At 32.6% G+C, this 16,126-nt stretch overlaps 1 protein-coding gene across 1 annotated transcript in view; it reads right to left on the reverse strand.

The window, feature by feature from the left end:
- Window positions 1-1,829: 1,829 nt before the first annotated feature.
- LOC134686374 (balbiani ring protein 3-like) overlaps window positions 1,830-16,126 on the reverse strand; it is a 40,765-nt gene continuing 26,468 nt past the window's right edge. The window contains exons 16-24 of the mRNA XM_063546043.1: window positions 14,382-14,519; window positions 13,312-13,434; window positions 13,050-13,184; window positions 12,401-12,538; window positions 10,610-10,735; window positions 6,615-6,737; window positions 3,723-3,863; window positions 2,234-2,253; window positions 1,830-1,875 (exon numbers count right to left, since the gene is read on the reverse strand). Coding sequence (XP_063402113.1) covers window positions 1,856-1,875; window positions 2,234-2,253; window positions 3,723-3,863; window positions 6,615-6,737; window positions 10,610-10,735; window positions 12,401-12,538; window positions 13,050-13,184; window positions 13,312-13,434; window positions 14,382-14,519 — 964 coding nt within the window. The 3' untranslated portion in view covers window positions 1,830-1,855. The remainder of the gene's footprint in view (window positions 1,876-2,233; window positions 2,254-3,722; window positions 3,864-6,614; window positions 6,738-10,609; window positions 10,736-12,400; window positions 12,539-13,049; window positions 13,185-13,311; window positions 13,435-14,381; window positions 14,520-16,126) is intronic.

Below are 16,126 nucleotides of genomic sequence, written 5' to 3' on the forward strand. Positions count from 1 at the left end.
ATTCGTTATACATCTGACAACAATAATTTCGATATTCTGTTTTTCAATTTCCCAGGATAAGATTACCTTAGCCATATTTGGTACAACGTTTTGGAATTTTTGGGTTTAATGCTCTTTAACTTTGTACTTGTTTTGCTTTACAACTATTTTGAACTGAGCGTCACTGATGAGTCGTATGTAGACGAAACGCACATCTGGCGTATTAAATTACAATCCTGGTACCTTTGATTACTATTGATTCTATATTTAGAGATTTCTGTTTTGTTTTTTTAGTTTTCCATTCCCGTAATTGACCCTATATTTAAAGATTTCTGTTTTGGTTGGTTTTTTTTTCAAATCCCATAATTGAGCCTTTATTTAGAGATTTTTGTTTTGATTGTTTATTTTTCAATTCCCGTAATTGAACCTCTTTATAGAATTTCTGCTTTTGTTGTTTATTTTTCAATTCTCGTAATTTACCCTATATTTAGAGATTTCTGTTTTAGTTGTTTGTTTTTCAATTCCCGTTATTGACCCTACATTTGTACTTGTTTTGCTTTACAACTATTTTGAACTGAGCGTCACTGATGAGTCGTATGTAGACGAAACGCACATCTGGCGTATTAAATTACAATCCTGGTACCTTTGATTACTATTGATTCTATATTTAGAGATTTCTGTTTTGGTTTTTTGGTTTTCCATTCCCGTAATTGACCCTATATTTAGAGATTTCTGTTTTGGTTGTTTGTTTTTCAAGTCCCATTATTGAGCCTTTATTTAGAGATTTTTGTTTTGATTGTTTATTTTTCAATTCCCGTAGTTGAACCTCTATATAGAGATTTCTGCTTTTGTTGTTTATTTTTCAATTCTCGTAATTTACCCTATATTTAGAGATTTCTGTTTTAGTTGTTTGTTTGTTTTTCAATTCCCGTTATTGACCCTACATTTAGAGATTTCTGGTTTAGCTGTTTCTTTTTCATGTCCCGTAATTGACCCTGTATTTAGAGATATCTATTTTAGATGTTTCCCTCGAGCCGGCCAAATGTACCTCATAATATGTAATGGAGCGTGTTTAATTAAACAAGAAGCAAATACCAATTTAAAATTATTTGGTTTGATACATATGGGGTTCGAACCAAACAACACTCGCAATCAAGTCAAACTCGCTACCACGAGAAACGTAAATATATAAAACAAACATTTCAAGACTGTATATATAAAACATGGTATGATTGCCAATGTAACAACTCTCCACAAGAGACAAAAATGACACAGAAATTAACAAATATAGGTAACCGTATGTTGATTTGCTAGAAGAGGAACTTATGTGTGGTGAAGTGAAGATGAAGCATCCACAATCTTTTGATTCTATTAAAGGTTAAACAATCCTTAATTGATTTTGGAATTTCGTATTTTTTAGTTTAATAAAATTAATGAACGATAAGCTTTGTCAATTCAGATAAAGCGTCTATTTTGTTTAATTTGATTTACGTGTTATCCGTTTGCAGACATACTCTTCTGCTTTATTCATCAGAAACCTTAAGTTCTCATTCAGATTAATTAGCTAGGGAATTAAATATCTCAAGTTTTTTGCTAAACACTCTTCTATGTGTTCTTTGTCTACCATGTTAATGTCTCAAGAAATAATATGACTAGTCGGATAATATTTGTTTAGGAACGATGAAGATAAAAAGAGCGATTCGATTTCTTCATCCTTCATCTTAAAGGTCTCTTATAGCTAAACAAGCAATGACATTTCTCATCAAACCATTCAAACGTCACATGTCATCACTTGACTAATTTCAAAATGAATAAATGTATTGTTTGTACAAATTTATTAACAAACGCAGGCCCTTTTTATTGCTCGTCTTCATATTTAGAATCCTCCTCCTTCACCTAAAACAGAACAAATATATATTAATCAATATTCATGTCGTTTTAGAGTACTCTATTACAATTTGGTAAAAAAAAATCTTGTATGCGGCTCAAACTGGTTCAAGTAGTGTATTAGGGTACATAGTGATAATTTACATCATACAGAACTCCAAAAACATATTAATGATATATATAGAATTAACAAACATACAAGACTAACAAAGGTCTTTGTGTCTCCAAATTGCGAATCAGTGTGGCAGCACGTTGTTGTTTGTGTATATTTTGGAGTTTTAGTTATGTTTTATGAAAAGAAAAATCTTGTTCTTACATGTGTACCGTTACATTTGTCAACTAGAAGATTTCATTTATCAATACTTACAATGCTCAAATTCCTCTCCGCTGGAAATAATATAAAAGTAATTTAAATATCTCAAATCAAAATTGAAAATCATTAATGATCTAACAAATGAAAATTACATTTACCGCAGGTAATACAGAAAACAACTCTGGATAAAACATTAAAACTGGTTTGTAATTTAATATTGCTGTAATGACAAACATGGTACCGCTATTTCAGCAAATTACTTTAAATAGTACAAGGATGATAATTGTATACGCCAGTCGCGCGTTTCGTCTACATACGACTCATCGCTGACGCTCATATCAAAAAAGTTTAAAAGCCATACCAGTAAAAAAAAGTTGTGCCAAATACGGCTCAAGTAATCTACTCCTGTAGAAATTCAAAGTTTTGTAAGTCTTAATATTTAAATGCTAAAACTTGCATGAAACAAATCCAATACGTATTCATAATAAGGAATTTATGAACAAGAAATCATAAAAACATATAGCCAACTTCTTGCGTATAATATTCTTTTGTCATGTTATATTTCTTGATTACAACTACCTACTAAATTATTTTCTAGTTCGGAACAGATTGTATTGCAACGTGATGCCGGCATAGGACACGAAACACCAATTCTGGATCCGTTTTCAGTTAAACCAAAAAATGTGTTATAAATCTTAGTTTTAGTTTTCAACCATCCATTTGTTGGTGTTTCTTAATTAGCATATGTTTTATAGAGATAACGGTTAATTGATTATCACCGCCTCCTTAATGGAGTAGACTGTAAAAAGCTAAATCACTAAAATACTGAACTCCGAGGAAAATTCCTAACGGAAAGTCCCTAATCAAATGGGAAAATGAAATTGAAAAAAACATCAAACTGTCATATTCCTGACTTGGTACAGGCATTTTCAAATGAAGAAAATGTTGTTTTGGACCTGGTTTTATAACGCTAAATCTCTCACTTATATGACAGTCATAATAAATTCCATTACATTTACAACGATGCGTAAACAAAACGGGCACAATAGGTAAAACAATCTCAATCAGAACAATATCAAACAAATACTTAACAAAGAAGAACAGATCGACCAATACTTATTGCTAATTGACGAAGGCAAATCTTAACAGCCCATTTTCCAAGAATTATTAGTGAACAAATATTTAAGTATAAAGTAGATAATACAAAAAACTAGTATCAACAATGCCTGTAATTGGTGAACAGATAAAAAGGATAATTAATTAGTTAATCGGTTAAATTTATCAGACGACCAAACTTATCAATCTGTTAATTTTATCAGTCGGTTGATTTTATCAATCGGTTAAATTTATCATTTGGTTAGGTTTATTAATCGATTAATTTTATCGATCTGTTCATTTTATCAATCTGTTAATTTTTTTCTTTTGGTTAATTTTATCAATTGGTTAATTTTATCAAGTTAATTTTATCAATTGGTTAATTTTATCAATTTGTTAATTTTATCAATTGGTTAATTTTATCATTCAATATCAGTAATATACTTACATGCACTTAGCCACACAAAGGTTCTTATATTTCGTTTTAGAAATTACTCCACAGACAGGAAACCGAAAATGTGGACATGCTTTTTCGCATTCTTCTATAGTTTTACATGGACACTTTGATTGACATTTCACCTTGACTTTACTGTAAGATTAGAATAAAGTAATTAGATATAAGATAAACATATTAGCTTACTTAAGCACATAACAAAAATAATGACCCACTGCAATATGTGTATGAATCGATAAAACATATTCACGATATTTGTCATGCTTGTGGATTGTCTGAAATACCGTTATAGATAGAAATTGCTGAAATATACACATGTTAAAAATTATTACAACACTTTGATTTTTGGCAAAAAAAATCCACATTCATTGATAGAATATGATAACATATTTGTATAATGGTATTGATACCTTGTTAATGGCACTTGCATTACAAGATTAAAAAGTGTATAAAAAAGTGTTAAATAACAGCAATGTTGATAACAAAAAGAAGTATTTCTGTACCCAAAAATACATTCTACAACTTTGACTGTACTCGAACCTTTTAGTCGAAGTAAGTGAGTGAGTATTGCAAAATAAATCTTAGAATGATTCTTCATATCATGGTTGGTTGTTATAGGGAAAGCATCAATACCTGGTATAGCTTCCATTTACCCGAAATAACGCCTCTCAACGTCTTGTCGTGCCTGCCATCAACCAACAAATTTGTTGCTCAGTGAACGCAACCATTCATGACGAAGAACATTGTTACTTACATCAAGAGTCTGGAACTGACGTTGTCCTTTCACGCACTAACAAATGTCCCACACATGCCCGATATGATTCAAATCCAGGCTATAAGCAGACCAAGGAAGAGTTTATATTGCTTCACTACATTTATATTCAATAATAGCACTGGAATGATATGACATAAACCATAATCATGGAGGATAATTATGAAAATGAGGCACTGCACTTGGCTGAAGAATGTCTCTTTGATATCTTTGGCCATTACGATTTCCTCTAGCTGTGTTAACATCTAACTAACAGTCATGTGATACAAATCTTCATACCATAATCTTCAAATGCCACAGGTCATATGGTGTTCCTTTCAGCAAATACAGTATTTGATTGTTGCCATTCACGTACGCGGCTATCAACCACGTGCAACATAACCTGATTTTTAACGGAGAAAGGGATTTTCCAAAACGCTTGATTTCAATTTTGAAGAGCTATGCGTAATTGCATATGGGTACCTTTTTGTCTTCCGTAAGCAAATGTCTCATAAATTGTCTTCTCGCACGATGACAATTACATGTAGCATTAAATAGATTTTAAACGGCTCTTTGTAAAGTCTATATGTATGATAACAACACTCTTTCAAGAACTTTACTGCTTGCAAAGTGTGTTTTTTTTTTACCAACACTTCATAAGCCTTGGTTTTCCCTATCTGATGATATAGGTTTTTGTCTGATCTTGGTTGGTGTTTTAACCCATTAGTCAATCATATCATTTTACAAGCTTGTTTATTCAACAATAATAATACTATACCTGTTTTATTGTTTACTGGTAGTTGCACGTGCAGATTAGAAATTATCGACTCGGCATTCATTGATTCAACTCAGCAGAGATTTAGACAATGTTTTACTTGTTCTATTTCAATAAGATTAATCACAAAACAATACAGAGTGTGTTTAATTTGCATTTCAGATCAGTGTTGCAGTACTTTTTTCCATGTGTATATATGTATAGATTTGGTTTGGAAGTTTGGATTTACCAGTAGAAACTCACTTTATCAGGGAAGCATATCCCTATTTTACGAAGATATTGATTAACAATCCTAGTCCCTTTTATAGATATAAATTGTTATATAAAAAAAGAAGATGTGGTATGATTGCCAATGAGACAACTATCCACAAAAGACCAAAATGACACAAACATTAACAACTATAGGTCCCCGTACTGCCTTCAACAATGAGCAAATTCCATACCGCATAGTCAGCTATAAAAGGCTCCGATAAGACAATGTAAAACAATTCAAACGAGAAAGCTAACGGCCTTATTTATGTAAAAAAAATATGAACGAAAAACAAATATGTAACACATAAGCAAACGACAACCACTGAATTACAGGCTCCTGACTTGGGACAGGCACATACATAAATAATGTGGCGGGGTTAAAGATGTTAGCGGGATCCCAACCTCGTTGACAATCATACTACATCTTCGTTTTATATTAAAACATTTTCAGAATAATGAACGAGTGTTGATCGTTGCTTGTTTGAAGCGTAACTAGTTTGGAAATTCAAATAATTTTTTAGGCAAAGTTGAAATATGATTATCTGTATCTTTGAATCGATATTGTCCAAACCGGTAAATTCCATCAATAGGAATATCATTTATTTATTATATCAATTGAAGATCTATTTAATGAAATAGCTACAACAATAGACCAATATAAACCGTGATAACGAAATCGATTTAGCACCCCACTAGTTATATGTAGCATGTAAAGAATAAATAAAGTATCAATCATAAAACATTAAAATGCTAAGGATGTACATCTTTGGGACCATAAAAATGTGTCGGTTAAAGCAGGATGTTGGAATACTCATGTGTTAGATTAGACAGGTTAAACTGTAGAATTAAAATTGATAAGTCTCCGTAGTGCATATGAAGTACCCGTATACTTTTTTTTAATGTTAAAACATTTCTTTTATTTCCTGGGGATTTTGTTTAAAACTCCGCCTATACAAACTGAAAGCGACAGAACAATCCAACTCTTTATTGAACTGATGTATTTAAATTTCCTGAGTTCTCCTTCAAAACCTTTAAAAAGCACTCAATATCTGTATTGCTTTTGAAGATTTACTAACCACCCTAACACCTGATCAAATGACATACGAACCTGCATTTAGCTTCACACGCATTTTTGTACGTTTTCTTATCAACACCGCAGACAGGTGAATTTGGTTCCCCTTCACAGGTACAAGGGCAAGGACATTTTCCATCACAAGCTTTTGTTGTTTTTCTAAAAGAAATGTAAATGTTGATGTACATGTATATATCCAAAACATAAACTATTGTTTCTGAACATTTATCTGTGTGTCGTTGTCGCTTTCCCTCAATTCGCAATATGTTCTTCAATTCATATATTAATTGGTGTAGTTCAGTGAAAGCAGGGACGAAAGATACCAAAGGGACTGTCAAACTCATAAATCTAAAAAAAAAAGTGACAACGCCATGGCTAAAAATGAAAAAGACAAACAGACAAACAATAGTACACATGACACAACATAGAAAACCAAAGAATAAACAACACGAACCAAACCAAAAACTAGAGGCTCTAAAGAGCCTGTGTCGCTCACCTTGGTCTATGTGAATATTAAACAAAGGACGCAGATGGATTCATGACAAAATTGTGTTTTGGTGATGGTGATGTGTTTGTATGTCTTAATTTACTGAACATTCTAGCTGCTTACAATTATCTATATCTATAATTAATTTGGCCCAGTAGTTTCAGAGAAGAAGATTTTTCTAAAAAATTACTAAGATTTACGAAAGAAAGGTTAAAACTTGACTATAAAGGGTAATTACTCCTAAAGAAGTCAATTGACAATTTTGGTCATGTTGACTTATTTGGAGATCTTACTTTGCCAACATTTATTGTTTTTTACAGTTTATCTATATCTATAATTATATTCAAGATAAAAACCAACATTAGCAAAATTTCCTTAAAATTACCAATTCAGGGGCAGCAACCCAACAACGGGTTGTCCGGTTCATCTGAAAATTTCAGGGCAGATAGATTTTGACCTGATAAACAATTTTACTTATGTCAAATTTGCTTTAAATGCTTTGGTTTTTGAGTTATAAGCCAAAAACTGAATGTTACCCTTATGTTCTATTTTTAGCCGTAGCAGCCATCTTGGTTGGTTGACCGGGTCGCCACACATTTTTTAAACTAGATACCCAAATGATGATTGTGGCAAAGTTTGGTTTAATGTGGCCACGTAGTATCAGAGGAGAAGATTTTTATAAAAGATTACTAAGATTTACGAAAAGGAGTAGGTCCGGTAAGACCTCTTTTTGGCCCCAAAATATAGCGGTTTTACAAAATTGTTAAAATGTAAACTTTTAGTTATTTATTGGACAGTAGAATGATTCTGCTACATAAATATTGGCTGTTTTTGACAATACAATGCGCATATATCGGGTACTAGCACCATTAAGTCATGCTAAATTACTGAAATCTTCACAATTCCATCATTTTAATTAAATTTTAGACGGTTTTCGGGTAAAACGAAAGTGGCCGCATTCGTGTTCATCCTTAAAATTGAAATGTAAGTTGTATTTTTTGATAAGACATAACATATATAAAGGTTAAGGATGAACACGGATGCGGCCACTTTCATTTTTGACAAAAAGCATCTGAAAAGTGACATTTTTCGGCATATTTGGTAGATTTTTCATATTTGAGCTTGAATCAGATCGTGTTTAATGACTAAATCAGTTAAAATCTTTCACATACATTAATTGATTCAAATGAAATAGACACTTTAGGTGTAATACCACCAAATCATGATACGCCACATCCGGTTGCATACGAAAGTAGGTCTAAAAAAAATATTCCCTTGAATTTGACAGTTGTAGAAAATTAACCCTGCATTTCAATGCACTTAATTTTTTCTGAGTCATAAACATGTATGTTGTGTGTCTGAAAGCATCATTCTTTTTTTATTTGATGGTCTTATAAAATATTTTGGAAAGTTAAGGTTACATAGTTGCCAAAGCAGGTAACCAGTAAATAACCTGGTAAAAATGTGATTGTTTACTTCCGGTGCAGGTTACTTTCTTATATGCAATGAAATGTAGTGTGAAATTTTCATTGTAGCACTGGAAAGGATTAAACTTTATTCATGCAAAGTATTTCTTTGGTTGAAATAAAGGTAAATTCTGTACATTTTTTTTAAAAGTACCAATTTAACAAAGACTAATAGGGAAAAATCAATGGTGGTATTACACCTTAAGTGTTTAAAAAGAGGTCAACATCTTTCGCCAGATGAACCTGAAATTTTGGGTCAAAATCGGTCCTTACCAGACCTTCTCCTTTGTTAAAAATTAACTATAAAGGGCAATAACTCCTAAAGGGGTCAACTGACCATTTTGTTCATGTTGACTCATTTGTAAATCTTATTTTGCTGAACATTATTGCTGTTTACAGTTTATCTCTATCTATAATAATATTCAAGATAATAACCAAAAACAGCAAAATTTCATTAAAATTACCAATTCAGGGGCAACAACCCAACAAAGGGTTGTCCGATTCATCTGAAAATTTCACGGCAGATAGATCTTGACCTGATGAACAATTTTACTTAGTCAGATCTGCTCTAAATGCTTTGGTTTTTGAGTTATAAGCAAAAAACTGCATTTTACCCCTATGTTCTATTTTTAGCCGTGGTGGCCATCTTGGTTTATTGACCGGGTCATCGGACACATTTTTCAAACTAGATACCCCAATGATGATTGTGGCCAAGTTTGGTTAAATAAGGCCCAGTTGTTTCAGAGGAGAAGGTTTTTGTAAAAGTTAACGACGACGGACGACGACGACGACGGACGACAACGACGGATGACGACGACAACGGACGACGACGACGACGGACGACGACGGACGACGACGACGGACGACGACGACGGACGACGACGACGACGGACAACGACGACGACGACGACGACGGACGACGACGGATGCAAAGTGATGGGAAAAGCTCACTTGGCTCTGCAGGCCAGGTGAGATAAATAGGGATGATCTCAGGTGCTCGGGAAGGGTAAGCAGATCCCGCTCCACATGTGGCACCCGTCACAAACACATTTTCAAAATAAGTCTATTGATCATCGATATCATTGACAATTTTGCAAATTGTAGAAATTGTCCGAGAAAATGTTCAGGTTGTTCTCTTCTAAACTAACAACATTTCTTCTTTCGTATCTTCACAACACATAACGTTGTTTTCTTTCAAACTCAATGAAAACATAACAAGGATTTTTCGAACATGTCTTTTTTTGTTAATAGAACCATTTGGATACCACAAAATGATTCCGAATGTCTGACAAAAAGTAAAAATGATAAGTGAACATTATTAAATAAAAGTGTAAGCTTGAGATTAATAGTTCGAAGATACAAATATAATGTACATTTCGTTTTACACCAATTCAATCCAATAAACATTTTCCTTGAAACAAAAATCTATTTTTCTATTTATTCGATGTATGATACATCCCTTTGTGTAACAGATGATCATATACTCATGTACAATAGTTAAAGGAAGATGTGGTGTGAGTGCCAATGAGACAACTCTCCATCCAAATAACAGTTTCAAAAAGTAAACCATTAAAGGTAAATGTACGGCCTTCAACACGGAGCCTTGGCTCACACCGAACAACAAACTATAAAGGGCACCACATTTCTAGACTAGTGTAAAACCATTCAAACGGAAAAACAAACGGTCTACTCTATATATATATATATATATATATATAAAAACAACAACAAAAAAACATTTACTTGTTCTTACTATTTGAATCGTCTTCCCCATTCTAGCTCGGATTTTAATATCATTGTGATGTTGCCATCTTTAATAGTTATGAAAGTGTCCAGGACTATAATTTAATACTCCAGACGCGCGTTTCGTCGACTCATCAGTGACGCTCAGATCAAAACAGATATAAAGCCAAACAAGTACAAAGTTGAAGAGCATTAATGACCAAAAAATCAAAAAAATCAATACGTGTGAATAAGGGCAGGTTTCCTAAAGGAAGCTTTTTTTTTTTCATTCATTTTACTTTTCACGTTTTAGAGGTCACATTACTCCTTCATGCTTTACCAATAACGTTACTTACTTGCACTGGGCGTGACATAAAGAGGAATAGTCTTCTCCATCTGCACCGCATACTTGTTTTCCACCTTTGGGGCATTGACTCTCGCACGAACAGGGACACCGACGATTACATTTTACTGTTGCTTTTCTAAAATATACATTTGTGAGCACAGTTGTTAATTTCGTCACTATTTTTTAAAATGCAAACATATTTTTGTTGAAGTAAAGTATGATTACCGAAAATAACAAAATGTAAACTGATGTATAAAAACACTACAATTTATTAGACGATATTGTTTTTTAATGTATGACTTTTGTCTAAATATTTCGGAAAGTAAACAAATACTGATTTTAATTCAAGTTATTCCACATTCTGTAATCTTATTTATACAAATTCGTCAAATTATGTTATGTCATTGAGACTGTTTTGGTAAATTACGGAAAAGTTAAAATTGTACGGAAACGATTAAAGACCACGTTAAGACTGTTTAGAATGTGTTAAATTTTTAACACAAATAAAAAATTCGGAAACGTTATTGAAAATTTCAATATGATAGAGAACTTACAAAGACAATATTTTTACAAAATCAATTAACTCTATAGTTTGACTATATAAGATGATTGCATGTGTTCTTGTTGAAAAATTCTGCACTAAAATATAGATTACATAATTTTGCAAAGAAACAAATGTAAAAAGAGTTAAAATGTCTGGCTTTCATAATATAAAACGCATGTATTTTCGTCGTATTGTACATGTTATATATATAATATAAGTTGTAATATCGTATTTAAATATGTAGGACTCTAAAGTGCGTTGGTACTCTAAAGTGCGATGGTCACGCTAAAGTACGACTGTCTACGCTAAAGTACGATGGTGTCTTACGCTAAAGTGCGATGGACCAAAAGGGTTATTTCATAGAGCTAAAAACGTGAAAGAAAATAGATGTTTTAAAACAAATGTCTTTTTGCAAAAAGTTGTAAGCTCAAGTATTAATATGTGATAGGCTTTGTAATTTATCGGTAGGCTTGATAAGTGACTGTTTATAAATCTAGAAGACCGAAAACGCTTTTATTGCTTACAAGGTTATTTAGATGTCACAAAAAATACAATTCGGACGTATCAAATATTCGGATCATTGGTATGGCTTACCATTCACACTGTGTAACAACCATGAGAATTAACACATCCCCAAGGCCTAGCCTACAGTCGTTATTGTAAATAACTAGTAAAAAATTCGTTCATCATAGTTTTCAGAATGTATAATATTTATTGCATACGCTTTAATTCAAATGCGAGAGAAAGGAGATGCTGTCCAAGTTTTCTACATTTTCGTAGCGAGAACATATACATGTGATATTTTCCTAAAGTGTACAAACTACTGATTTAGCGAACAATCTATAATTTACGCCTGCAAAATGCAGCTTTATTTTACAGACGTTTCTTTGCCATTACATCCGCAATATTTTATCCAAGGGGACTGCAAAGTAAGTTACACTTAACACCAATTAACGTAGAAAAAAGCAGGATTCAGGATAATTATCAGTACACTATTTTGTATCTATACATTAAACTTCAGATTCATGTCCTCCTTCAAGCAACCTAGAAAAAACACGCATTTGCCTCAGCCGACTGTTGATGTCATAATCCAATCTCGTTTCCTACGTCTATACTTTCGCGGACCATCGCACTTTAGCGTATGTAAGCATCGCACTTAAGCACAGACCAACACACTTTAGCGTGACCATCTCAATTCTATTAACGTCCCCATCGCACTTTAGAGTCATACAAATATAACAAATAATCTTTACTTACTCACACACAGCAGTACATCTGTTTGGATATGTTTGGTGTTTCGAGCCAATCGCACCACATACAGGGCTTCCACCATCGCTTTTGCATTGTCTATCACATGAACATGGACATGGACCTTTACATAGTACCTTAGTTTTACTGTAACCAAAACATTGACATTGGTTTTTTTTCCTGTCTGGATTTCTTAAATTTGTCTATTTTAATGGTTATATGAATTGATTATATTTCAAAAACTATAACGTTTAAAGAAGTATAAAAGTACTTTTAATTTTAGACTTTACAAAACTTTCGTTTTTACCCCTTTTTTTCAAAGAGATCGCGATGCCTCATAATATTGTGGAAACATTCTTGTTGAGATTGTTTAGATGGTTAATCTAAAATGAATAATTTCTGAAGAAAAAACATTTATGTTGTTGAGCATCAATCAAAAATAAAATTTTTTAAATATTGCTAAAAATACCTGATACAAACACAAAATCTTATTTTTTGGGATTTGAGCGTCACTGATCAGTCTTTTGTAGACGAAACGTGCGTCTGGCGTATATAAAAAAAATGTAGTCCTGATATCTATAATGAGTTTATTTAAATGAAGTTATACGTATTATACTGAGCATTGTTAATAATATTTTCTCTTATTTTAGTATCTTACCTGCACTCGGCAAAACACACTGAAGGGTAGATTTTCTTATCTTTACCACAAAACAAATCGTTAGTTGTCGGCATAGGACATCCACATGGACCTCCAGAACACGGACATGGTGTTTTACATTCAATTGTAACCTTACTGAAAATAGAATAATGAATACAAAAATAGTTCTTTGTTACACTATTTGCACAGAGTTATAACACACAAATACTATAATCATAATATAACTTGGTTTTTGTAAAACGTAAATAGCTTACTAACTCACCTGCAATTAGCCTCACATTCATTGTTGTATGTAGTTGAGTCTGAACCACAAACTGGTTTGTTTTCTGCTGGACAGTTACATGGACATTCACCACAAGGTTTGTTACATTGAATAGTCGTTCCTCTGTAAAAAAAAAAAATAATAATAATTGTATTTGTTTCAGTAGTTAGATACAATGGCATGTACAACCATTAAATTCAATACACTATAAAAAAAAAAAAAAAAAAAAAAAAAAAAAAAAATTCACACAGGTATTCATGAAGAAATATACAACTGTCTATAATTCTAATTTTTTCAAAACAATTTTTATCTTATCTATGGCTTCCTGTCAGGTGTCTAGTACTTATTAACTTGTTTAGCTCTTCAACGTTATCAAGCCAGTACTTTGGAGGTGACATGACAAGATGGCTGCTCTTTTATTTAAATATTTATGTTATAAAATTTCAAGATTATGTGTGTAGGTGTTTGCTGTATATTCCGCATGCAAAGCTTCGATTCTTGGTCCGTTTTTTTTGTTTTTTGATTAAAACCATTCCTGAATGTTTGTAAGATATTTTGTAATCTCAATGTGGTTTAAATTTCTTTCGAGCTTCAGAAAAATATCATTTACTGAAAAAATTATTATAAAGATATTACATCGATATTTATTTTGTTGTTTTTTAATGTTCTCTTTGGCCCAAACAATGACTGTTGTACATGGGGAAAAAAGTGGGTTGAGGTTGATTGTTTTCATAGAATATTTATTCATTATGAAATGACCTATCGCTGTTCTATAAAATTTGGTTTGCTCTTTTGACTAATAAATTCCTTTGTCATCACAGTAGAATGGTTTGAAAAATTCTCGCTAGGAGCTAAGGATGCACGTGTTCTTTGTCAACGACACTAACAACGTCATCATAGCGATAACACGCGATATTCAGATTATCATTGGTTATCTCAACTCGATTGCCTTTCTCGCTTTCGCTGTACCGGCTCAAGCGAGAAAACCAATCTCGTTGAGATGATAAAAGATAATCTTTAACTCTATTATAACATAAACATTAATAACGTACAAGTTTAACAATACTCACGCGCAGGCAGCAAGACAAGCAGATGCGTACGTCTTCTCATCTTTACCACAGACCTGCTTTTCGGTTCCTGTTTCTTTGGCTGCGCACTGAATTTCACATGAACATGGACATTTTCCGGAACACTTAACTGCTACTTTTCTGAAAATTGAAAGTTACTAAAATAGAATCGTATAAGTATATAAGCGACTAAAATAAAAGAAACAAAATCAAGACAAGTCAAATCAAAACAAAACGAAAAGAAAAGAAAAATAACAAAATAGTAATTGAAACTGGCCTCGCGCATGCAAACTGCACAATGCATCAAACGTGCTAGTCACGATGCTCAATTTAAGACCCTTTTCCATTTTTCAATAGTTTATTTATATAATATCTACGTGTTTTTATAGTAAATGAGCTGTCTTTTCGTCTTTTTTAAGGCTTTTGTTTTCTTCAGAGGCGGATTATTGGAGGAGCTAAACATAATGACAATGAATAGACTTGTATATAACTACGACCAAAATTTGTCTAGTTGACGTTCTCCTCTCAAAATCAGAGATTCGAATGTTTTCTGATTAAGCATTGCCAGTTTTTTCATTTATGAATATTAAATTATCCTTGATACTGTCTGCCTCTTTCGTAGGAAAGCTTTTCATCAAGATATAGGAAATAGCGGAAGACAGTCTTTCTACCAAAGATATAGATACCTTAATCGAACTTGCTACAGCAGTATTGATATTTTGGTTGTCAATCGTCTTCAATTGGTAATATATTTTACCTTCAAACACTTTTGTTTCAAATGCAAATAATGAATAGTAGATAATGAGTTACCTAAATGGTGTAAGATATGGAGCCACATTAATTTCCACTACCGAAGCAGCTAAGATCACCCTTGGTTTTTGATGGAGTTCGTGTGGTCGGTATTTTGTTTATGTGTTGTGCTTTGTTTACCACGAAATGTCATTTGTTTTGTTTGTTTGCAGTGTCATGATTTGTTTGTTTTCAACTTATGATTTTGATTGTCCCTTTGATATCATTTGTCCCTATCGTATATGCCTGCAAAGTATATTTTTAATGCTATATTTTTCTGTTAATTTACAGTTGATTAATAGTAAAATAAATTGAAAGATTAAGTTTCTATTAATCTCAGAAATTCGAAGCAAATAAAATTGAGAATGGGAATGAGGAATTCAAGGGGACAACAACCCGACCAAACAGCAAACAACAACCGAAGGCCACCGGTGGGTCTTCAATCTATCGAAAAACTCCCGCACCCGGAGGCGTACTACAGTTGGCCCCTTAAAAAACATGTATACAGTCTAGTTAGTATTAATGCCCGTCATAGTTAACTCCGAAACATACACAAGAAACTAAAATTTAAAATCAAAGAAGACTAACAAAGGCCAGATCTTGAGGCCCCTGACTTGGGAAAGCGCAACAATGCGGCGGGATTTAACATGTTAAGTTAGATTAGGCGTATTTTCGAGCTTTTAGAAACAAATTTGAATCATCTAACTTTAGCGAAATACCCTGTTTATATCTGTCTGTATCTTTGTAGAGCCACTTAGGTGTCTTAACTAGACATACATTGAATTATAAAACTTGTATCTTTTTTTTTGTGTAACAATTATATGTTGTCAGTAAATACTATTGAATATTTGTAATGATTATAAGGAAATAATCGAGTAATACATGTACACTAGGTATGGGAAAAGATAATGTCTTTATGAAATTTAGTACTATATACCTTTCATAAATTCGTGTCATCA

Source organism: Mytilus trossulus, chromosome 10 (genome assembly GCF_036588685.1).
Source record: "Mytilus trossulus isolate FHL-02 chromosome 10, PNRI_Mtr1.1.1.hap1, whole genome shotgun sequence".
Lineage (NCBI taxonomy): Eukaryota > Metazoa > Mollusca > Bivalvia > Mytilida > Mytilidae > Mytilus > Mytilus trossulus.